The sequence below is a fragment of the Carcharodon carcharias genome, chromosome 17, assembly GCF_017639515.1.
Source record: "Carcharodon carcharias isolate sCarCar2 chromosome 17, sCarCar2.pri, whole genome shotgun sequence".
Lineage (NCBI taxonomy): Eukaryota > Metazoa > Chordata > Chondrichthyes > Lamniformes > Lamnidae > Carcharodon > Carcharodon carcharias.
This window is the reverse complement of record NC_054483.1, coordinates 77,882,540-77,908,631: the sequence shown is the minus strand read 5'-3', so window position 1 is coordinate 77,908,631 and position 26,092 is coordinate 77,882,540. Positions and strand designations below refer to the sequence as shown.

Genomic DNA, 26,092 nt, shown 5'->3' with positions numbered 1-26,092 from the left:
CTTCACTTGCTGGGATGAGTGCAGCAATACTCAAGAAGCTCAACACCATTCAGGACAAGACAGCCTCTTTGATTGGCACCCATCCACCACCTTAAACATACACACCCTCCAACACTGGCACAAAGTGGCAGCAGTGTGTGCCATCCACAGGATGCACTGTAGCAACTCCCCATGGTTCCTTCGAAAGCATCTTCCAAACCCGCAACCTCTACCACCTAGAAGCAAACACTAGAACATGAAAGTTTCCTATCAAGTCATACACCATCCTGACTTGGAACTATAGTTGCCATTCATTCACTATTGCTGGGCAAAAACCTGGAACTCTCTCCCTAATAGCACTGTGGGTGTACCTACACTAGATGGGTTGCAATATTTCAAGAAAGCAGCTGACCACCATCTTCTCAAGGGCAATTAAGCATGGGCAAAAAATTCTAGCCTTGCCAGCATCACTCATATCCCATGAAAGAATAAAAAAAACAGTACATTATTGTCACAATTTATACCAAAGCAACATAATAATTCACAGTTAAGGTTACGTCAAAGATTGAAGACAAGACCCAAAATAGAATTACTTCAATTTGTATAATGCAGAGTTTGCAAGATTGCAAAGTTTTGATTTTCTCCAGGTTGCTATAAAGCAGGAATTCTTTAGCACACTTCAATCTGATACCTTGACCTTCCATTATATGTAGCAAAGTTCCATTGGCAAGATGGGCAGGCCTGTCAATGGGATCAATATAAATCCAGCGTCCTGAAATGTCCTCAATAATCACATTCCAACAATTAATTGAAGAAAATTAATTTTTAAAAAGCATTTATATATAATTTCACTCAAGTAAAATGTGTCTTTTTCCTTTAAAACAAGTGTTAACATAGATTCATGGTAATTAGACAATTAACACTTAAAACACTTACATATCCTCTTCCAGTACATTTTCTGCACTTTTCATTATCAAACTGGTCTTTTCCCATGAATTTTTTGCAGGATCAGGTGGCTGGATTTTTGCTGACATCAGCATTATTGTTTCACCATTTACCAGACAGCCTCGCTCATGATTTCTTTGCAGGCATAATTCAAGTGGGCACTCCAGAAATAGCTGAAAGAAGCCTAGGGAATCTTTTAAAGAAATATGTAGCTGCTGATTGTTTGATCTTAGAAATCATTTCTAAAGTTATAATGAAGCATATTATTTTAAAAAGAAAGACAATAAGGTAGAAATTCCACTTCTGCTCCTCAATTCTCTCTAACCCTTCTACCAATTACTTTAAACCTATGTCCCCTGGTTATTAATCTCTGTGCTAAGGGAAAGCACCAGTCTAGGATTTTGATTCCACAAAAGTGAATGGGTTTAAAATCACTGGCTGGCGAGTGCAGAAGTGGGGTTTCTACCCCAGAATATATCATATTAGTGAACATTTGAGTTTCTATGAAGAACAATACAACATACTGGGAGTGATAGTAGTAGCAGCAAGCGCTCCCAAGCCAGATACAGCACCCATTAAATTCAGCGTAAAACAAAGTCTACCTGATTCAATAAATGTGCATTCCTGCATTGCACCATTCTGAACTGTGCATTTTTCACATAGGTTTGGTTTCTCTGAATGGGATATTCAGTTTAGAAATGGTAACCAACATCTAGAAGCTCCAGCCACCATTCTGAAGCATTAAGATGAGAGTATGCACAAACCAAACTGTGGCTAGGGACATTATCAGGAAGGATGCAGAATTCTTGCAATCCTAATCATTTTAATAGTACAGCCAAATCTCACTGGAACATTCTCCAATCTATCACTACCTGGTGAAGACAAATAAACAAAGGGTACACACAAGAAATTGCAGAATACTAACAAGTGTAGGAACAAAAGGTCCTTGGAGTGCATATGCACAGATCCCTGACAGATACAGAAGGTAGTTAAGAAGGCATGCAGAGTATATTTTTATTAGCTGCAGTATAGAATATTAGGGCAGGGAGGTTATGCTAGAACTGTATAAAACATTAGACAGGCTACAAGTAGAGTACCACATGCAGTTCTGGTCACCACATTAAAAGAAATATGTGATTGCATTAGAGAAGGTAAATAGAAGATTTAAAAGGATATTGTCAAGACTGATGAATTTTAGCTGAGAGGGAAAATTTAATAAGCCGAGTTCTTTCCTTTGAAACAGAGGAGACTGAGGGGAGATTTAATTGAGGTGTATAAATCAGCGGGCCTAGATAGAGTGGATAACACTCTTTCCCTTAGTACAGAGGTTAATAACCAGGGGACATAGTTTTAAAGTAATTGGTAGAAGGGTTAGAAGGAGTTGAGGAGAATTTGTTTTTTTACCCAGAGGGTAGTGGAGGTCTGGAACTCTGTGTCCCTAGCCATGGTGGAGCAGAAAACCTCATATTTAAAAAGTACTTGGACAAGCACTTGAAGTGCCATGAGCTAAAATGCTATGGACCAAGAGCTGAAAAGTGGGTTGGGTTGTATAAGCACTTTTTGGTCAGCACAAACACAAGGTGCGAATGGCCTCCTTCTATGCTGTAAAATTCAATGATTCTATGCCTCAGATATACAGTAAACTGTCTACGCCATGCCCGTTAACAAAGCATCCAAGTTACTACCCATAGCAAAACACAGCCTTTCCTTGCCATATTTTATTCTGCAGTTCTTTGATTAGATAGCAATGACAGTATACATTCTTTGAAAATTGGCCAGTGCTATGTTATTTACTGATTCTATATCATAATTCTATTTTTAAGGCACTTGTGTTGATGCCAACATATATGTTTAAGCTATTTGCTTCTTGGTACTGAACCAGAATGTGCCAAAGTAATCAATTTACAATAAAATGCTACACTGAAAGGCTGAAAAACATCAGTAGAGCCCCTGAATGCTTAAATTATTTTGGGAAGCAGGTAGTGAGCAAAGCAGATACAAAATACGCTATTTCTTGTGCTGAAGAGAGTTGTCCAATACTTGTATAAATAATCTTAATTTACATAAAATGTAAATGTAGGTAAACAAATATTGCTTGCTTTAGGAGACTTACTTCGCCTTGCTATCTGGTAAACTTCATATCTCATGCTCTGATAGTAGAAGTTGTCATCTAAAATTATAACTAAGGGTCTTGAATATGTGTTGCGAACTGAGTATTGCTGCACTCCGTGCTGGGTTTCTCCTGAGATGATATGCTGCTGTTTCAGTGACTGAATGAAACACTCCCACGTTGAATCTCTTTCCCTGTCTGAAACAGACAGGAAGCCATTCCCATAAATAGCCTGTATTAAGTGTTCAACGTGTTCCAGCAGCTTACGCCTGTACAGCTTCCACAGTGAACTCTGTGAATCCAAAAACACAAATTAAAAACAAACAAGTAAAAATTGAAAAAATGTTTGCCATTCAGAGCAACATGAATATAAATTTAATTTTACAACATGGATGAAATTTGCCTTGATTAATGGAAATAAATAAATGTTAAAACGCAAAAGGTACATTTAGAACGGGTTTTTCCAGCCCTAACGTGGCAGGTTCTGCCAAGGCAGATGCAGCAAGCCAGCCAAAAATCCACTGACTTCAGGAAGATCGGAAGATCCCACTAGCAGGCAGGGCCGCAAAATCCCACTCTTAGACTGTCATTTTTGGTCTCCTTACCTAAAGGAGAATATACTTGCCTTAGAGGGAATATAACAAAGGTTCACTAGACTTATTCCTGGGATCGGAGATTGTCCCATGAGGAGAGATTGAATAGACTCGGCCTATATTCTAGGGAGTTGAGAAGGGTGAGAAAAACATAGGAAATTCATAATGGATTTGACAGGATAGATAACACGAGGATGTTTCCCCTGACTGTAGAGTCCAAAACTAGGGATTGCAGCCTCAGAATAAGGAGTCAACCATTCGGGACTGAGAGGTGCAGAAAATTTTCCGCTTAAAGAATTGTGAATCTTTAGAATTTTCTACCCCAGGGGGCTGTGGATGCTGACATTGAGTATATTCAAAACAGAGATCAATAATATTTGGATACTAAGGGAATGGAGGAACATGGAGATAGTATGGAAAGGTGGAATTGAGATAGATGGTCAGCCATGATCTTACTGAATGACACAGCATGCTCAAAGGCTTACTGCTGCTCCTATTTCTTTTAGTCTTATCAATACATCTTTATGTTTGACTCAGTTTAGTCCACTTGTAGAGTCGATTCATTCACAATGGATAATCAATATTATATTCTCAACTGAATAATGTACTATCCAACACATTTTAAGAAAAAAAATAAAAATACCGGGAAAAACTCAGCAGGTCTGACAGCATCTGCGGAGAGGGATACAGTTAATGTTTCGAGTCCGAATGACTCTTCATCAGAACTAAGGAAAAATAGAAAAGAGGTGAAATATAAGCTGGTTTAAGAGGGGTTGGGACAGGTAGAGTTGGATAGAGGGCCAGTGATAGGTGGAGATTGCCAAAAGGTGTCATGGACAAAAGGACAAAGAGGTGTTGAAGGCCATTTCGGACTCGAAACGTTAACTATATCCCTCTCTGCAGATGCTGTCAGACTTGCTGAGTTTTTCCAGGTATTTTTATTCTAGATTTCCAGTATCCACAGCATTTTGCTTTTATCTACATTTTAAGAAAACGTTCTTTGGCAGATGCAGGTATCATGTTGGGTAAATCTTGTATGAATGGTATTCCATTGTAATACAGATCCAACATGGATTGACATTTTTTTTAACAAATAGATTGAAAAGAGAGTATACAGAGCCAGGGGTTGTGTTTTCATAAAATAAAAATCAATATTCTAAGAATGTCAGAGGTGGGATTACAATCTAAGAAATTTACCGTGGCCCAGAACTAAGAGGTTATACCTAGGAAATATTGAACAGGCTGGTGTTCCTTTCTCAAAAGAGAGTTTGAGGGTGAGAAGTACTCAAGTTTATGAGGGTTTGATAAGGTAGACAGAGAAAGGATGTTTCCACATCAGTGAGACCAGAACTAGAGGCCATAAATAAAAGACAGTCACTAATAAATCCAATAGGCAATTCAGGAGGAACTTCTTTACCCAGAGTGGTTAGAATCTGCGACTCATTAACACTGGGTGTAACTGAGACGAATAGCATAGACACATTCAAGGAGAAGCTAAATAAATGCCGTATGGGAGAAAGAATTGGAAGGACATGTTGTTGCTGCCAAGGCCCTCAACTCTGGAATGCCATCCCTAAACTTCCCCACCTCTCTTTCCTCCTTTAAGACCTTGCTTAAAAAAATATTTAGCCAAGCTTTTGGTCACTTGGCCTAATACCTCATTACAGGATTCAGTGTCAGTTTTTTATTAGATAACATTGTAAAAAGCCTTGGAACGTTTTGTTAAAGGCCCTATATAAATGCAAGTTGTTCCTGCTGTTGATGATGCGATTAAATGAAGAGGGGTTCGAGAAGGCTCGCGTGGAGTATAAACGTTGCCATTGACCTGTTAGACTGAATAGCCTAATTCTGAGGTACATACTTTGTAATGGCTTACCAGTGAATTAACCATTCCAACTTAGATTTCCTGGTTCAGATTCTGTGCACCTCATGAAAAATTATTCAGTCATGAATGCAATACTAAGGCTTTGTAAACAGGAACACATGCATGCAGCAACAACATTTCTAATATTATAGTTTACAGAATGAGGAAACTTTAAAATTGTTTGTAACTGAACTGGTTTGGAGTCTTGGAGGTTTGTATTCAGTTTTGGTTCCCCCACGCATTGAAGCTTTGGAGAAACTGTGAAGGACAACCAGAATAATAGTAAATATTAGAACTCTTAGTTATGGGGGGAGGTTCCAAAAATTAGAGTCATTTACTTTGGATGAAGGGAGACTTGGAGGGAATATAAATGAGACAGAGATTGTATATCAGTCAAGTTAAATAGGTTTTTGGATTGAATAAGTATAGTAGAACTACAGCTCATGCATATAAAATCTGTAGACAAAAATGTTGGATAACTGGAAGTATTTCTTCTCAGATACATTGCTTCTTGAATAAATATATCACAGGTGGAGAATTATTTTTTAAAGTAGAAACTTGGGCTGAGAGAAAATGATTAATTTTTTTCAATTTTATGGAGAAGAGGGGATTCCCAGTTAGAAGGAATTTGTATTTATTTAGTATCTTTCACTCATCAGGATGACTCACAACACCTTATAGCCGGTTAAGTACTTTTGAAAAGTCAACCTAAATTATGTGATCAAGTCTCTGAACTGAAAATTGAACCCACAATTTAATGACCCATAAACAATCTTCTGACTTAGATACACCTTAGTTAGTCGTGGGTATGACGTCCACAGGCAAACATGATCTTCAGGAATTTGACTGATTGCTTTAGGAAGTTAGAAAGGAATTTCACAAAATTTTCCTTGAATGTTTTTTGTTTTTGCCTCTGGCAATAGGTAGCATCATTAAGATCTGGACCAACATTGACCGGAGGGGCTGAGCTTTGGCTTTCACAAACTGAATTTTGTGCATTTAATTATGAATTTCACTGCACATGCAAGGCTGCTACATCATTCGCACACTCTGTATATTTCACAGCGATTTTTCTGTTGGCACCATTAGTATCATCATTATTAATATGAGCATTACCAGCATTTGTCTGCAGAAAGAGTACGTAGTTAGTCACTTTTATTTTCACAAATTGGGCTGAATTTTTTTCCTGGGTCCTGATCCCACCCACTCCAGAGTCCAGAGGGAAATTTACGAGATGTCCAATTAAGGAGGGCAAGTGGGCTCCTGAGCCTGGAGAGCCAATAGCAGGTCTTCCAGACGTGAAGTATTGGCAGCAATACTGTCGCAGGCATTGCAAAAGTGCCCTTACATAAGCCCTTATTGTGGCCAGGCTGGTAACTATTGTCAATCTTTCTCCTTCAAAATCCCACAAGGGTAGGAATTTATCATGAAGTCAGCACAATGGGAATTTCCTCCTGTTTTGTTCTTCCCCCTGCCACACCCCACAGTGTCTCCAGAACCACTGCCACTATCCACTGAAAATTCAGCCCGAGTACAGAAATACTGGAATTTCCAAAGACCAATCTCCACCTGTAACTCTGGGGTCAGTGCAGGGGGAGGGGAGGTGCCAACAGCCTGGGTTCATTCCCTGTACCAGCTCAACCTCCATTCAGCTCTGATGAAGGGTCATACAGACTAAAAACGTCAACTCTTTTTCTCTCTCCACAGATGCAGTCAGACCTGCTGAGTTTTTTCCCAGCATTTTCTGTTTTTATTTCAGATTTTCAGCATCTGTACTATTTTGCTTCCATTCTTACAGGCTTCCTTCCTGACCTTGCCCCACGCTTGATGTGGAACGGTGCTCCTCAAGCTGTACAACCAATTGTCTCTCTCCAATGGAGGGGGAATGCCTCTGATCATTCGTGGACTACAGCTAATTTAACAGCCCAACTCTGACAGAAACCAGAGAGAAATAACATTTTCTCCAGGTTCTCCAAGCGGTAAACCGGGAAAATCCTTGCAGACAATCAAAATACACAAACATAAATGATAAATAATTCTTAAAACGCAACCCATTGACTGGTAATTCGCAGGCAGATTATAATGATATTTTATAAAATGCTGCGGCTGGAAGCCTGACCGTTGCAGCAGGATTATCCGTTAAACAATCCCCATCAGCCTGTCCTGTCAGCGAAAATGCTTCGCCCGGGATAAGGTCATCGTAGCAGAGCAGCAACGTCTCGGACTTTGGCTGCAGAACCTTCAGCAGACGGCGAGCAAATGTGGATTTCCCGGCTCCCGGAAGGCCGGCCACCAGACACAGACACAGGCCGGTCTCCCAGGGGCCCCGTTGCTTCCCGCGCGTCTCCAGCTCGGGTGGCGCAAGGACCCCGCTGCGGCGCCTTTGCGATTCCAAACCCAGCCTCCAGATTGCCAACGTTGCGCGCGCCGGAACCGAGCGGTCAACGCTTCACGCGCAGCCGCCGGAAGTCAACACCATCTGATTGACAGTCCCCGTTGACCAGTCAGGGTCGGCCGCAAGCGGGAGAGCACCAGTCTAGCAGTTTATAGGCGGGGCGGATCACTGGGACTGCAGTATAAGGGGCAGGTGCCAAGGTGTGTGCAGAAAAGTTGAGGCGTGCAGTGTATGAAGCGCTCTAGCTCATCTTAACCATGTAGATTGTGCCTTTGCAAAGAAAGTCTGGAGAGAGATGCAGTGGTTTCTGTCAAGGTTCTTCCCGAGCAGTTCTGTGATACAGGACTCTGTGCTCTACGGGCTGTTCCCAGGGACACACACCGAGACAAACATCAACAGCAGCTGGAGGATCATCAACTCGGTTAAAGACGCTCTTTGGTCTGCCCGAAACTTGTTGGTCTTCCAGCCGACCGAGTGTTGCAGACTGGCACAGTCCAAGGTCCAGGACTATGTGCTGAGGGACACAGTTAAGCTTGGGGCAGCCACTGCAAAGGCACAATGAGGAAGGGTCGCTGCCTAAGACCTTTCTGCCATTGTGCATCAAGGAGCTGGGAACTGTAAAGAACCCCTCGGATGTGCAGCTCAAAAAGAATGTCTGCCAGTGATTGTAATATTCATTGTCTGTACTGATACACCTTGTGATTCATTTTGTAAAAGTTGAACCTGATTGCATTTTTGTAATGGTGATTTTGAAATGGTTCGAAATATTGTTGAAGATTTATGAATAAAGTATATTTTTGCAAAAAAAAAATCTTAACCATACCCCATATTCAGAGGTTCTCAAGAAAATACGCAATCGCCATCACTTTGTATGGTTGGATTTTAAATGACATCAACAGGTTTGTTTTATGTTGGCATGATGAAAATCCCAAAATTCAAATAGGTGGATTAAACTAACAAAAATGTTTAATGCGTGTAGCCAAATGTAATTCAAATCACAAAAATATTTTAACAGCAACTAAAACTGCCATTTCTCTTTAGAAAGCCAGGTCCCAAAACTCTACACATCCTCATTTAATTTGGATGAGGTTCCTGCTTTCACAATGTTCAATGTGGGACTTTATTTTAATATCTTTCTATATTTCATAAAGACTCATACATGTCTATATCACAGGTCACCAAGCTTTCAGAATTGGAGCATTGCAAAATGCAATGTACAGTGAGTGCTTCTATGTGGCACTGTAAGTAGTAATTTCCAACAGAAAAAAGGATAAATCCTTCTTACTAAATTGTCAGGATTACCCCAAACATTAGTTTGTACAGCATACCAATCCCTTGCCAAGGAGACATGCAACCATGGGTGACCACCTCCCAGCGAAAAATTTAATGGACACTAAATGGTGGCAATTTAGTAATTGGCGCAAACTTGTAAGAACTCTGTTCTTATTGTAAGTTAAACCTTTCATACTGTTATGGGGATCATGTGACTGTCCAGATGAATCAGCCCTAAGCGCAGATAATCTTAGGGGTGGAGTTTTCTAGCCTTGGTGTTGGTACAAACATGCAGCTTCATCAAGAGCTCTGTAAATAAAGTTTGCTGTTTCTTACAAGAAACCTGCCTGGTACTTCAAGTATATTACAATTGGCGGTGAGGATAAATAGTGCCAATGCAGCACCTCACCTCACAAATGTGTGTATTTCGATTGTTAAGGGAAGAAAGGAAAGAATACTCACCAGCAATGCCACTCTTTATCAGAATTGGCCTATATGACTCACCCATCGAGGACTGGAGTCAGTACATAGAGCGCTTAGGTTTCTACTTTGTCTCGGACAAAATAACCGTGGAGAAGAAACAGAAGGCAATTCTCCTAAGTGTCAGCAGGAGCAAAACATAAAACATAATCCATAGTCTGACAGCTCCGAACGCGCCAAACCTTCAATGAGCTGGTGGACCACATGAAGGCACATTTTCAGCCTAAGCCTTCAGTGATAATGCAAAGATTCAAGTTCAACTCTCGAGTAAGGGCCCCTGGTAAGTCGTGAAGTTAAAACAGTTAACGGAACACTGACTTTGGTGATACTCTAAACAACATGTTGTGAGATTGTTTTGTTTGCAGTGTAGATGACGATGCCATTCAGTGCCGTTTACTTGCAGAAGTTAATATAGACCTGAAGTGCACCATGGAGATAGCGCTAGCAATGGAGAGAGTGCTGAGAGGAACTTGTAGGCTTTGCAGAGTGTGCAACATGGCACGGTTCTGCAGTTAGGACAGGAATCTGCCGCCGGGCATGCCGCAAAGATCTGGGAGGCTACCGCGAAGTGAGTCACGGTCCATATCGCTAGAAGAACAACAAGAAATACTGGAAGCAGCTCATCACTAATTCTGAAATTAAAGTATTATGGATATGGGGTAATCATGTACCAGAAACCTGCAGATTTAAGGAGACAGAATGCCACTACTGTCACAAAACTGGGCACGTTATTAAACAAGGCAGGGCAAAATCAAGACAGGTATTCAGGCAGCAGGTCAAGTTGAATGAAGTGCACAATATAAATGAATCAGAAGCTGCTGATCCTGATATTTATTCCTTATACAATCTGAAGGCCAGGAAAACTGAACCGATCACCATTACCCTTCAAGTAATGGAAAGTCTGTAATCATTGAGGTTGACATAGGAGCATCAACCACAGTGGTGGGAGAACACATCTTTAAATACTTCAGAGAAGGTAACCAGCCATTGAGTTTGGAGCAAACCACAGCTCAGCTAAAAATGTATACTGGAGAGGCAATACAGGTGAAAGGCAACAGACAGCCCAGCTGTCGGTAATTGTTGTAACAGGTGAAGAATCTAGCCTTCTGGACTGTGATTGGTTGAGAGAAATTAAACTAAACTGGTCAGAAATTTTTCAAGTGCAAACTGGAGAAATTCCTGAGTTGTTAAAAAAGTATGACAGAGTATTCTGAGATGAGTTGGGGAAAATAAAAGTCTAAAAGCAAAAATATACATGGATTCTGAAGCAACATCCCGGTTTCTTAAGGCAAGTCCTGCACCATATGCCCTAAAGGAGAAGGTGGATCCGGAATTGTGCTGCTTGGAGAAGTTAGGAATAATCCAGCCAGTCCAATTTTCAGAATGGGCAGCACCCATAGTCCCTGCGATGAAACCAGATCAAACCATTTGCATCTGCAGAAATTACAAAGTAACTGTGGACAAGGCTGCTAAATTAGACAAATACGCAATCCCAAGGATTGAAGATCTGTGCACTGAACTTGCAGAAGGAAGATCCTACACTAAACTGGACATGAGCCACACATACCAACAGCTAGAGCTAGGTAACACAACAAGAGTGTATGTCACCATAAACATGCACAAAGGCCTGTACCAATATACACGCCTGCCCTTCGGTGTGTCATCATCCTGTGTGATTTTCCAAAGGACCATGGAAAACCTACAAGAAGGACTTGCCTGAGTTACAGCGTACCTGGATGATACCCTGATCACAGGATCAACAGAAGTAGAACATTTGGCCAACCTAGGAGAGGTCCTGAAGGGATTTTTGGAGGCTGGCATACAGTTGAAAAGAGTAGTGCACTTTCCAAGCAACTGAAGTCATGTATTTGGGTCAAATGAATTAATACCCACTTGTGATGCATCTCCCTACAGAGTGGGAACATATTGTCACACAAAATGGAGGATGGATCTGAAAGACTAATAGGATATATATCCAGAACCCTCTCTGCAGCCGAGAAAGGTTATTCACAAATTGAAAAAGAAAGCTTATCTGTCATATTTGGAGTAAAGAAGTTCCATCAATTTTTGTTTGGTCGACACTTCACCATAGTGTCAGATCACAAGTCACTGTTGGGTTTGGTTAGTGAAGATAAGACAATACCACCGATAGCCTTTGCCAGAATTCAAAGATAGTCTTTAATTTTGTCGGCATATGAATACACTTTTATGCACCATCTGGGTGTGCATATAGCAAATGCAGACACCCTCAGTCGTCTTCCTTTTCCAGATAGCATTACATATGCTCCAGTACCTCAAGACGTTGTACTTGTATTGAATTTCTTGGACTCCCCACCAGCTTGTTTCAAGAGTCCAAGGTATTGCAAGAGTGGTCAAATACACAAGGCTCTGAAGAATTAAAGCCAGTCTATGCCCGTAAATCTGAACTGAGTTGTCAAGATGGTATCTTGTTATGGGGAGCAAGAGTCTTCATCGCTTTGCAAGGAAGAGAACCAGTATTGACAGAGCTTGGTTAGACTACATTTAGACTACGTAGGTCCATTTTTAGGTACCATATTTTTAGTGATCATCGATGCGCATTCAAAATGAATGGATGTATACGAAGTGAGATCACCTACATCATGTGCAACTATTGAAAACCTGTGCCAATGTTTCAGTGTACTTGGCCTACTAAAAGTTATTATGTTGGATAATGGTACTGATTTCACTCGTACTAACTTTCAAAGATTCGTGAACCTAAGTGGGATTAAACATATCAGAACAGCACGTATCACCCCTCATCCAATGATTTAGCAGAAAGGGCAATACAAACCTTTAAAACAGGCATGAAGAAACTATCAGACGGAAGGTTAGAAACACAAATTTCAAGATTTCTGATCAACTATCGCATGACTCCTCATGCAACATGGGTTCAACACCGTCGGAATTGCTAATGAAGCGCCACTTTCATACAAGATTGAGTCTAGTATTCCCTAACTTAGAGGGGAAGGTGGAGAGAAACAGAGTAGTCAGAAAATGAATCATGATGTTCACAGTAAAGGTCAAGAATTTACTGTGGGGGAGACAGTTCTTGTGAGAAATTTTGCAGTTGGACCAAGATGGGTTCCTGGTACAATCGTCTCTGAAACAGGACCTTTGTCATTTCAAGTGAAAGTGGTAAACAGGATTGTTAGGAAACATGTGGATCACCTTAGAAGTCAAGACACATTCCAACAACCAGTTACTTCACCTGAAATTAAAGTTGAGGTACCAGATTGACAGAATAGACATACCTGATGTTTCTGTTGAAGTAAATAATTCTGAAATATCATTGTCTAAGGATGTCCCTGATGCTGTAGCTCCTGGTCAAGTCGATCCAGCGGAAGAATCTCAAGTCGTATAATTGCATCGCTCTACTCGAATCAGAAAACCTCCTCAAAGACTAAGTTTATAATTGAATGAACTGTATATAATTGTTTATGATATGGGTTAAGATATTTTTGTAAATCAGAATGGTAAAACAAAATTAAAGGGGCCGGAATGTAATAGATGTAAGTTAAACCTTTTATACTGTTATGGGGATCATGTGACTGTACAGACAAATCAGCCCTAAATGCGGGTAATCTTAGGGGACAGAGTTTCCTTGCCTTGGTCTTGGTACAAGCATGTAGCTTCATCTGGAGCTCTGTAAATAAAGTTTGCTGTTTCTTACAAGAAACCTGCCCAGTACTCCAAGTATATTTTAAACTCGAACATCACAAATATGGCCTCAAATAAACTGGGACAGCTGGCCCAAGTACAGGACAATCCCATAAAATCTGAAGAAGAGTCATATGGACTGGAAACATTAACTGTTTCTCACAGAAGCTGCTAGACCCGCTGAGTTTTTCCAGCATTTTCTGTTTTTATCCATAAAACCCGAGACGGTGGCCTGCGCAACTATTAGGTTTCCAGGCTTCGTACAGGAAATGGCACTCTTACATGCCTTTGTAGTTGTACAAGATCTGCAACCCCTTTTCCTCCCTCCCTGTGGGAGGTACCTGGTCTTTACATATATCTGCCTGCTGATATAGAGAATTTGCATAAATGTTTTTGCTCACTCTATAGGTTAAGACCAATGCAGTATTCTGCTACCACATCTTCTCCAATCAAATTCTTTCTACTTTCCATTCTCATCTTACAAGTTAAGGACAAACACAAATCAGAATTTTCTTTCACCTCTGTCTCTTTTCCCAGCCCAGCTCCTGATCCTAGACCTCTGTCCCCTTGATCTAATGAGTTTTATAACTCGAAAACATCCTCTTCCACAATGTGAAGAAATAGTATCTTACCTGATTTCTGAGCGGAGGTCGGAACTATAATCCTCAACATGCCCTGGATGTTCCCGCACACACGTGAAATGGGAGCAGCTGTGCATGTGCTGTTCAAGGTTGTGAGATATGAAAGTTGGGGACAAGTGCCCAGTTTGCCTATGTGGGAAAAATAGCATGAAAACCTGATCACAGGACCCAGGAGTGGGGCAGCATTAGGAGAGGTATCTTGGGATAGGGGACAATGAGAGGGTACAAGGAGAGGTAAAGGGAACCCAGAGGGCATAGGGAGAGGCCCCAGAGAGAGAGAAAGAGAGGAGACTGGATAAGGAGCCACTGGAGGAGACAACCAGGAGGAACTACTGGAAAGAGAAACCACTGGGGACGGGAGCAAAGAAAGATGCTGTAAGCTGTACAAGTGCTGCAGCTGACAGGCTCCATATAGTGAGGGCTCAGAAGAAACCCTGGAGAGTTGAAAAGGTAGTGGAAGTTTGGTGACTCCATGCTGTAGACTGTTGGGACAAAGGTACCCCTTTGGAGCAGTGGTGTTCTGCTCGGCATGGCCAAAGAGCTGAAATTATGCCTCATGGTTGGTGCTGGAGTGCAGACTCTGGAATCCATTCTTTGGAGTGAGCAGTTGTTGAGTTAGCCCAAGTTGGAGGAACCTTTGGAGGGAATTCTGGGGCTAGATCTTCAAAAGGGAACAGTGAAGACTTGCAATCCCTTATAAGGGAGACAGCTTTAAAGGGATTGTGTAGCTCACAATGAACACTGGCATCTGAGTGGGTTACTGAGAAATCCATGAGCTCTGCCTTGGTCGCATCGGCCATATATTTTGCAATGTAATATGTTCAACCACAGTTTGTCTGTTAATTCACATATACCTCATGCTAATTCTGAATGTTAGTGTATAAGATAGATATGGTAAATAGTTCTATTTTTCTGATTGTAAAGTTTATTTTGTTTGTTCAGAAAACATGGAGTCTTGTAACTTTATTCTCTTAGTAAGTATTTTGGATCCTTGTCTATTTTAAACAAAAAGTCACTGGTCCATAATCAGATCGTACCAAAAGCTTGGGGGTCTGGTCCAGGATTATAACATAAATGAGGGCTTTTGTGAGATTTTGAATCCACAGGCAGATATGAGTGCTGGGACTTGCTGAAGTTAGGGCTGATAAAATTTACACAGCGACTTTTACTGTATGGCATTGTCAATCACCAAGACTTCTCCAGAGAGGGGAGATTCATCCCTGCGAGATTTGCAACAATTAACCAAGGTTAGATTAGCCGCATTAGCAGAAAAGTTGAAGTTAGAGTTAAAAGCAGGGGCTATAAAAGCACAGATAGTTGAGGTAGCACAATATCTGGAATTAGAAGAAGAACAGCTTGAGTTAACCAGAGTTCAGTTGCAGATGAAGCTGCTTAAGATAGAAAGAGATAGGGAAAAACAAAAACTTGGAAAAAAGGAAAAAATAAAAAAGCTTAAAATGGAAAAAAGGAAAAAGAAAGACAAAATAAATGGAAATCTGAAAGCTTGAACTTGAACTTCAGAGAGAAAAGTTAGCAAAGGAGGAAGGAGATAAGGAAAAAGCGAGAGCTTCAAAGAGAGAAAGAAATCAAACAGTACAAACAGGCTGAAGAAAAGCTTAGTTCACATGGTCAAAGAAAAGCTGTTCCAGTCAACAGAAATGTTAGAGTAGAGAATGAAAGTGATATGAAGAAACCAGGTGCTTTTATTGCCATAATACAAAGCATATGAAAATGTTGGAAGCTGAATGGTAACCAGAGGCAGTAATAGGGATGCTTAAGGAGTCTATAGAAAATACAGTGCCAGTAAAGGAAACAGATGTTAAATCAGTGGCAAGTTACAGTTGAAACATGTTCCCTCAGAACCTACTAGGATGGGGGATGTAGCTCAGGTTGTCAAGGGATTCTTCCTTGAATATTGCTAAAGTGAGTCAGATTGCTGGAGGTTATAGAGGTTTTAGCCCTAAGGGAGAAGTGGTCCTTATTCCTTCACCAAACCAAGTAAACACATTAATATTTTGAGAGCCACTGGGGGAGTTCAGACATTGATGGTGGCTGACAACATGATTTGAGGTCCAGATGGTTTGCTGAAAGAAAAAATATTAATAAGGAGTCTTTATGGAACTTGTGAACTTGTTCAATTGTGTAAGTTTAATTTATAAAATGACTTAGTAAATGGAATTGCGATGGTGGCAATTGTTCCAAGTTTACCTGTGCAAGGGATACATTTTATGCTGGATAATGATTTGGCGGGTTTGAAATTTTTAGCATCTTCGAGAGTTTTGAGAGTCAGCTGAGGTGAGAGAAACAGGTTTTGTGGGAGGAACACCCTGCATTGTTCACCAATTGCATAGTAGCTAGAGCCCAGCTTGTAAGGCTAATCAGGATGAAGTGGATAAACAACTTGCCCAGGACCAAGAAAAATTAGTGTCAGAACTGCAAGAATGTCAAAGGCTGCATGAGGAATTAGGCTGTACCATGGAAAAACTGATCAGTGCAGAAAAAAACTTCCATGCCTGAAAGTTGAGTTTGCTAATGAAAAATGAGAACTGGTGAGAATACTTGAGTGTCAGTCACAGGAAGTAGAACACTCGAATGAGGACTTGAAATGTCTAAATGATAAACTTGTGCAAGCAAATTCAACGAAGGTAGATTTTCAATTGAAACTTGGTGAAATTAATACGTCGGAAGTCTCTTAATTATTGTTAAAAACACTTTGAGCAGGAAAAGGAATTGCTATTGAATTAGAACAATTGGTTGAATGTAGAATTGAAAACCAAGACTGATGAAATGTTGGAACTTTGTCATGAAAGGAGCAATGAAAGCCTTGAACTCTAATGCCATGTGGCAAACAAAAAGGATGAGATGTGTGGTATGGAATAGCAGATCCAGATTTTAAAAGCAGCTAAGGTAAATATTAAGAAACGCATTGAGGATCTAATGAGTAAATTGAAAGAGCATAAGGCCATGGAAGAAAAATTCTGAAATGAACTAAATGCCCATGTGATGTTGTTAAGCTTGTAAAAGGGTTCCGCAGATAATGCTAAAACAAAGGCAACTAAACTCATCAGAGCAGAAGCTGAGCTGAATGAAAAATATAATGAACTTGGAAAAGAATTGGAAAATAAGAGAGTAAACAAATATTTGGATTATTGAGAAAGAAATGGAGATGAAGTTCCTATTTTTCAAGCATCAATGAGAAGAATATGGACATGTGCAGAAGGCTGTGGCACATACCTTGGATAAGCTAGAAAATGAGTTGAGCAAAGGGAGAATGACTCCCTTTGTGCAGGTTCATTCATCTGGTGTTGATCAAAACAATGAAATGACAAAATCTGTGTGAAGGAAGTGAGTGAGGAAGATAATTTTGAAGCTTGTTGTCAATCAGACATACACACTTTCCATAGCAAACTTGAAGGACCCCTTGAAGGCGTGTTTCCATTAATAGAGAGGAAGAGTAAGAAAAACTCTATGTTCTTCTGTATTAAAATTACCAAAGTCATTTGTATCATATAGCTTGACTAACATGCATCCATATGTGAGGAGGGGAAGACCGCTAGAGTAATGTTTTGCAGTTTCACCAGAAAACCTATGGTACTAAATAGAAATACAAGCTGGTCAGGATGTTTCCAAAGAAAACTTTAATGTGTCTTCATTGCCTTTGGCTGTCTATGAAAAGATTATGGGAGAAGAAAAAACATGGGCAGGATCATCCGGTCATCAAGCGGGGGCAAGGCCCGCCGACCTATCAATGGCCTATTAAGGCCATTAGAAAACCAATTCAGCTCATTAATGGACCTGCCCGTCCAACCTTAAGGTTGGCAGGCAGGCCGGGAGCCCAGAGGGGCTTGTGAAAAAACATGAAACCTCATCCACTGGTGGGATGAGGTTTCATGAGGGTATTTAAATTTTAATGAAAGGTTTAAATAAAAGTTATGGACATGTCCCAACTCATGTGACAGGGGACTTGGCAGAGAAAATTTTTAAACCCCTTTTTTAAAGATGAAAATCTGAGCCAATCTCCCTGAGGCAGCACTTTGCCTCAGGGAGATCTGTGCGCTATTTCACACGCGTGCGCGAAAGAGTGCACTCCTGGCTGAGCAAATCCCCCTCACTCGCACAGGGAGCGCATAGCACTTCCTGGCGGGGCGCCGATCGGGAACCCGCCCACTCCTGCTTGGGGGGGAAGATTTTGTCCCATGGGTGGAATTATCCGGCCCCATTGGCGGCAGGTGTCATTGCGGGTGGGGTGGGGGCAAAATGGCAAGAAGTCAAAAATCAGTTTCACGCTGTCGTGAGACCAGTTTGCATCCGCTCACTCCACTTGTCAGTGATAGGCCGCGTTTCCCACCGCCGCATGATGGGAACCTAATTTCACTACTTTAGCATTCATTATAAGCCCTGTTCATTGGAATCATCCGCCCATGCTAAATTTACTGCCCACGTCAGTGTAACTTCCAAACGGTGTGCATCACGACTGCCTTTAAAAGGTGTGCCCCTGGCAACCTGAACTTCAAGGGGAACTCAGAGGTGAGTTCACACGACCGTGTGCAGCACTTGCAAGAATTATCTGTAGGAAATCAAGGAAGAGGCGCATGCATTTGGGAGGAGGGGGCACAGGCAAGTCACCACTGAGGTGGTGTGGTGGCGGGGGGGAGGGGGATGTGGGGGAAAGGCAGCACAGATTGAAGGAAGTACACAAACACATGACGGGAAAAGGGAGGGGGGTGGTGTTGAGGGAAGTGGTCACTTGGAAAAGCTTATCCAAAGTGAGCATTCTTATGCATCCAAGACCATTCAGCAGCAGTTCCACTGACATGCTTGGAGTCGGGCCTCTAAAGATTTTCTGCCCAGTCAATCAACACAAAAGCATGAAAGTGCCACCAAATGCTCCAGAACCTTTCACCTCTTGGATGCAGACTGCAAATTAATGTGCGTTTTAGGGGGTAACTCAACAATTAGCCGACTGGGCAAGTTGTAGAATCCCCTTGCAAAAGGTGGCCATGGCGCAGTCACTGGTGGAGGTGCTCATATCCCCTTGAATTGTCTTTATTAATGTTTGAGCCAGTGTCCCTCATGGTTCAAGCTAACAGCACAGCCTTGTAGTGTGGGTTAGGAGAATGCCTGCGCCTGAGCTGAGAGCACAGCATGCAGTCCAGTGGCTGAAGCTGCCGCCAATCTGCCAAGTGGAGTGGGGTGGAGGTGGGTAGGGTTTCAGACAGTCATGAAATGCACTACATACAGGCCGGCCAAGTGGTGGCCAACACTTTCTGGCATGCGTGAAGGGGCCTTCAGACTTAACCAAGAGAGGTTCTTAGGACACATGTGCTAACCCACTCGTCTCTCTCTTTAATCCTGTAGGAGGAGAACATTAGGATTATAGAGTCTGGTGATTTAGCAGTCTGCCTCATGGCTTACGGGGAGCAGAGAAGAAGAAGACAAGTGCGGCAGAGGCGCCTGTTTCGGCAAAGGGAGGAGCACCTCCCTCAAGGTGAGGGGGCGGCAGGGCCCGATGTGCAAGCAGCTGAAGATCCACAGAGAGATGTTGCTCACAGGTGCTTCACTCGACCCAGGGTCTATAGACAGCGTTTGTCATTCCTGGAGATAACTGAGAACCAGTGTCGCTGAAGGGAACTGGTCAGTCACATCTGCCACCCGCTACAGGATTTAGTTCCACGGGGACATGGAGGGCATCCACTGCTAGTGGCCATGAAAGTGATCACGGTGCTCAGTTTTTACACAGTGGCTCCTTCCAGGGCTCCACAGATGACGTCTGTGGGTTATCGCAAGCTTCCCCCAACAAATGCATTCATGAGGTCACGGACACCATCTTTGCGAAGGCACAAGACTTCTTTCATTTTGCCCAGGACCAGGAAAGTCAGGAAGCAAGAGTACTGGGATTTGTGCAGATCTCTGGTTTTCCAAACATGCAGGGTGCCATCGATTGCTCTCACATGGCACTTAGATCTCCATGTCAACTACGTCAACTACGTCAGCATCAACTCTAAATTCTTAGCTAGTCTGCAACCACCACAGACACAGCCTGCGGGTCTGCGCAGCATTCCCAGTAAACATGCATGCCTCCTATATTCTTGGCAAGTCTCAGATTTCTGACATCTTCCAGGGTCCAGAGAGACTGCAGGGTTGGCTCCTCAGGGACAAGGGACAGAGGATGTGGTTGATGACATCTGTGTGGCAGCCTCAGGCTGCAGCAGAACAACAGTATAACGAGGCTCATGCCGTGACCCAGGCTTTGGTGGAGCAAACAATAGACATTTTGAAAATGATGTTCCAGAGACTCAACAGTCTGGAGGAGCACTGCAATACAGTCCACTGAGAGCATCGCGCATCATCTTAGCTTGCTACACTACACAACCAATGGGGGTAGGGCCTGGCTGAAGAGGAGATGGAAGAGCTGCATGTCTCCTCCAATGAAGAAGCATTGAAGGGGATGACGGTGATGAGGCCATCGCATTGGCCAGAGAAGGCAGGCGCACTCGGCAGTTCCTCATAGCCACAGGATTCGTGGAGGATGATGATGAGATACAGTGAGGACAGTCCTGACATCCTCACCCTGCATTTATGAACATTTGACTCCGGTGTGACGGCAGTGCACATACCCTCAGTGCTCAGGCTCATGTCATGGAGATGCAGCAGAGGCCCTAATAATCGCTAGATTCCAGGAAGATGACGACATGCAATGAAGACACTCCATAGATCCTCACATAGCCTCTGTGAATGGCTGACTCTTGTCTGGTTGAGGGCAGCTTGCTTGCACTATATGTTCAGTGTCATATCATGGAGACGCAGCCGTGAAACTTTAAGTGCACCTGATCCTTTGTCAGCCTTCAGCACCTGAGCCCTTCAGAGGCACAGCATCACTGGTCACAGATGCTGAAGAAATGGGGGTGGGGGGGCAGTTCCACTGCAAAGGTGCTGAGTGCTCACAGAGAGAATGACACCTGTGACACTTGCCCATTACATTCTGGCAGCAATGACAAGAACCGTCGAGGTGCAGGCATTACTAACGTGACCAGTAATTGTGAAGCCGGACCATCACTTTGGTATGAAGATTACACACTGAACAGGGAAGAGGCACTCGACTGAGACACCTGCCTTTATCTTGTGCAGGAACTGAGTGACAGGAGCCCTGCTCAGCTTATCAAGGAGCCATAGGCAAGAAGACATTCTTGGGAGTTTATTTACAATAGTGAACATTATGTACAAGTGATTAACACCTCTGCCCAGGCTGTGCAATTACATCTTCTTAAACTTCCTAACCCTGTCGCTACATCTGGTGCTCCCCGACATCCACAGCAGAGGTGGAGGCAGTCTGTTGACTGCTATGCCCTGTTTGTGATGACCTTGGCAGGTGTCCTCTGGAGGGCTGAGATCTGGAGGGTCCCCTGCCTACTTTGGGTATCCTGATGTGGGCCAGCTGCACCCCATCAGCCTGTTGAGCTGGAGATGTGGGGGATCACAGGAAGAGGGGATTTGGATTGGCTGGGCTTTCCCAGAGTGGGTGTCAACCTGCTGGTCCTCCTTCCTATGGGTGCCCGATGACCCCTGGCTGACTCCTTGGGGAGAAGGAAAAGCTGGAGTGAGATTGAGCTGCCTTGCACCCCTCTCACGTTAACACTGTTGGAGGCCTACTATGGCATCAGTGATGGAGTTCAGCTTGCGCAGCAATGCAGGACCGATGCCCTGGACCAATGTCTCCATGGCGGCCATCATCCTGCCTGTGTTGACCTCGATGCGTTGGCATGCCAGCGATATCACCTCTGACTGAAAGTGGACAGACTGCTCCACCATCCCTTGCAATCTGAGGAGTGCACCAGACATCCCTTCCTGATGTTCCCGTGATTGCCTTTGCAACTCCACCAACTGATTGAGAACCAAGTCCAGGGGCTCATCATCTGACTCAGAGTTTGCAGATTCCTTGCCCCCCAGCAGTCCTGCGAGTGCTGGCAAACTCAGATATTCCTGCCTCTGCCAGCTATGGAATAGATTGTATGGTGTGCTCACCAGATTTGATCCCGAGGCTACTTTACATCTAAGTCCCACTCAGCTGTGTGTCACTGTGTTGCTGGAGGGTGTGGATGAGCACCTTCACAGGTCTTCAATGGTGCTGCCCTCAGGGTTGACATCCAAGGTGCTCTCAGCTCTGGTTTGGGGTCAATGTTGCCTAAGGGCAACGTGTCAGATGTGCCTAGGAGAGAAAGTGGAGATTATTAGTGCTTAGCAGCCACATTTAACACAGAATAGCGGAGTAGTGTTGAGAGAGGAATGGTGTGGTGCAGGATCCTCACATGGCTGTTCGTCGCCAACTTCAGTGTCGCTGCAGTAACGGTCGACGTCCTCTCCAGCAAGCTCCGAACTTTGACTCTTGAATGGAGTGAGGACCTTGATGTCTGGTACTCCACTCCCGGTCTGTGACCTCTCCCAGTGATTGTGCGTGATCTTTTCCTGCATAAAGACAGGCAGAGAGAGTGTGAGCAAGGTGCATGCCAGGCCAAATAAGAAGGATGACAGGCAAGCATGAGTGAGTGGAACCATGGATGGGATTAGGAGGCAATCTCCAGAGGAGATGAGGCCAGTTGGAGATGTGAGGATGTGTGTGAGAGAGTGAGTGGTGATGTCGCTTGAGCTGGCAGTGAGTGAGATCCCAGTGAATGCGTGATGGACTTGTGAGTGGTTGAGTTGAGATTGATAAGATGGTTGACTTACCCTGGCGGCATGGATGAGATCATTCATTCATTTTCTGCACTGAATGACTGACCTCTTGTATGCAGCATTGGCATTGCCCACGTGTGCCACCGCCTCCAAAGCCGGAGTGGTGAGACGGGTCTCCTGCGGCCAGAGTTGGGGTAGAGGACTTCACGGTGAGCCTCCAGGGTGTCCAGAAGATGTCCCAGAGATGCGTCACTAAATTGGGGGGCTGCAATCTTCCTGGCTTTTGGGTTTATGTTTTCAGCAGAGCAGTCCTGGGCTGCGAGCATTGAGAAGTGTGCATGCCGCTGCTTGGCGTAAGGAAGCAGCGAGGTAATGGTGTGGCAGGTCAATCAGAGGCCTGTCACCAGCGATCTGGCATGCTTCCTGTGACTGGATAATTTATGAAGCAGAAGGGGGAGAAACGGCGGGTAAATCTACCTATGTGGCCGGCTGGTAAAGGGACCTTTTTCACACCTGCTACCGCACTTATTGTAAATCTGGGACAATTCTGCCCCATGTCATTGTTGACGTTCTGTCCATAGTTTAAAGAAAGGATATAGGAGAAAAGACAGGTTCTGTGTCATGATATTTCTATGTTGTTTGAATCCTGACAATCCTCCTTGTACATGTTTGTGTTTGAGTTAAGCCTTTATAATTTGACATTAAATGTGTAATTGTGGAACAAAATGAAAAGGTTATTTGCACAGTATGTTTAAAAGGTATTTGTTATAAGTCAATGATGTTAAGTATTTCATGTAAAGAAATTATATACCTTCACTAAGGGGAAGCTTTCTTTTTCCCTAGGTGAAGGGTTTAAAGAAATAGGAACTTATCTGATTTCCAAGTGGAAGTCAGAAACTACAAGTCCCAACATACCCTGGGTGTTTCCTCATATGCTCAAATTGGGAGTGGACTGCTCAAGGGCAGTTCTGCGCTGCGAGATCTTCATGGCCAGGGGCATGTGCCCAGGGTATCCTTGTGGGGAAGAAACGGTGCAAAAACCTGATCACAGGACTCAGAAGTGGAGCTCCATAAGGAGCCCCAGGACAGAGGACAAGGAGGGGACAGGGAGAGGTCCCAGAGAGGTAAAGGAAACCCAGAGAGGGAACCCAGGGAGAGGGGACAGGAAGAGATCCCAGAGAGAGAGAGAGAGACAGAGGACTGGGAAATGAACCACTAGGAAGAGGCCACCAGGAGGAACCACTGGGTAGAGGTGCAAAGAAAGACGCTCCAAACAGTAAAAGTACTGCAGCTGGCAGGCTCCAAGTAGTGAGGGTTCTTGGAGAGCTGAAAAGGCAACGAAAGTTGGTGACCCCGTGCTGCGGGCCATTGGGTCAAAGATAACCCTTTGGAGCAGTGATGTTCTGCTTGTGACTGAAGAACTGAAGTTATGCCTCTGAGTTGGTGCTGGAGTGCAGACTCGGGAATCCACGGGAACGTAGTCTCAGGAGATGAGATTGAAACCCTGGGAGCTGAGCAGTTGTTGAGGCAGTCCGAATTCGAGGGACTCTTGGAGGGAATTCTGAGGCTAGACCTTAAAAAGGGAAGACTGAACCCCTCATAAGGGAGACAAAGTTTTAACGAGATTATGTAACTCACAGTGAATACTGATGTCTGAATGGGTTGCTGAGAAATCCACGAGATCTGTCTTGGTCGTGTCTGCCATGTATTATGCAACGTAGTGTGTTTGACCACAGTTTGTTAATTCACATGTACCTCATGCTAATTCTGAATGTTAGCGTATAAGATGGATATTGTAAATAGTTTTACTTTTCTGAATTTGTATAGTAAAGTTTATTTTGCTTGTTCAGAAACTGTGGAATCTTGTGGCTTTATTCTCTGGAGTAAGTACCTGGCATTTCAAACTTTGTCTACTTAAAACAAAAAGTTACTGGTCCCTAACCAGATCGTACCAAAAACTTGGGCTCTGCTCTAGGATCATAACGATAGGCACAGACACCTTTCTTCAAAACTGCTGCAGTTAGCTCCCACTTTGAAAAGCTCCTTTCTCAAACTATCCTCTTTCACTAATCCCCGCTTTGTCTCAAAGTTCTCAAATGCATTGTTGGTACCCAGCTTTATTTTCAGTCACCATGGCACCCTGTTTAAATGCTTTCAATTTGGTTTCTGTCCTGCTCATAGCAATGATTCTCCCTTGAGTAACTATGACCGAGCCACATTAATTCTTTTTGACCTTTCAATGGTCTTTAACATTGCTGCCCAGGCTATCAACCTCCACTCATTTCCTCAATGATTCCCATCTATGGTATTACTCTCTCATGGTTCCTCTCCTACTTCTAACAACATTGGCAATGATATCAGTCTCATGCTCTGGCATGTTCCAAAATTTCATCAACATCTTTAGGTATGATGTCTTTGAAAGTGGTCTTTCAGTTGCTCTTTTTCCTTTCCATCCAATGATATTTCATACAACAGTTAAATCTCTAATTGAATATAAGTACATAGAACTGAGAATTGATAGAGTGCGATCGTATAGGTTTGGTTTAAGACACATTGATGGAGAGTAGGGGAGCATCATCATTCTTATGCTGGTGGCATTTATGACCTGGAATTGCTTAATAGTTGGCCCCCAAATGCAAACGTATTTAATTCTCAACGCTCATATCTTCATAAAGACAAAAGAAATCACCAAAAATATTTTTTAATTTGTGATTTTTGAGTTTACATTTTCATCGTTATAGTATATAGTAAATATAGAAACAGAGTGGTACCTGTTTAGAGCAGGTAAAGTGAGCAGAGATGAATGATGTTAAAACAATCACTAGTTCAGTCATAAGTGATCTTGGAATCGCTTCTGTAGTATCACTATAAATTCCTCTTAGCTGCTTTTTCATTTCTTTCATTTAGCAAACATCATTCACAGGTATTAGAATATGGCAGATAATTTGTGTAGCTACATTTCACAAATCATTTAAAATTCTAAACTATACTTCCCCAAAATCAGTATTAATAAAAGACATCATATGCTGACAGTGTATACCAGGCAACAAAACATTGAACATTGATGTGATAGCCCACAAGAACACTGAAATATTGTCCTACATGCTTGATGTTCTTTACAATAGACAGGATTAAACAAATTTTCTGAATGTGTAACTATTACTTAGTGAAAATAAAAGTAATGAATTTGCAATTCATGCCAAAGTGATAAAAGGCTAGCTCATTATTTTAATCTCTGTATTACTTACAATATTTGATTCAACTGAAGCACCTCTCTTAACTGGTTCAAGAGCAAGCATTTGAAAAGCAGTTGTAATTGATTGCAGCATAAAATATCATAGTTAAAATCAATTCAATCAAACCTGTTTAAAATTGAAAATATGAAAATCTAGAGCAGGTTGTCATTTAAGGTCAGTTCTTTCTGTTCACTTTTTCATAGCTTGTCAATTGAATCACTGAGTGAAT

General features: G+C 42.7%; 1 protein-coding gene across 1 annotated transcript in view; it reads right to left on the bottom strand.

The window, feature by feature from the left end:
• LOC121289662 (L-seryl-tRNA(Sec) kinase-like) overlaps window positions 1-22,426 on the bottom strand; it is a 33,736-nt gene extending 11,310 nt beyond the window's left edge. The window contains exons 1-6 of the mRNA XM_041209288.1: window positions 22,264-22,426; window positions 22,034-22,163; window positions 13,949-14,086; window positions 7,611-7,938; window positions 3,038-3,326; window positions 916-1,117 (exon numbers count right to left, since the gene is read on the bottom strand). Of these exons, the coding sequence (XP_041065222.1) occupies window positions 916-1,117; window positions 3,038-3,326; window positions 7,611-7,938; window positions 13,949-14,086; window positions 22,034-22,163; window positions 22,264-22,426 (1,250 nt within the window). The remainder of the gene's footprint in view (window positions 1-915; window positions 1,118-3,037; window positions 3,327-7,610; window positions 7,939-13,948; window positions 14,087-22,033; window positions 22,164-22,263) is intronic.
• Between the last annotated feature and the right edge of the window lie 3,666 nt (window positions 22,427-26,092).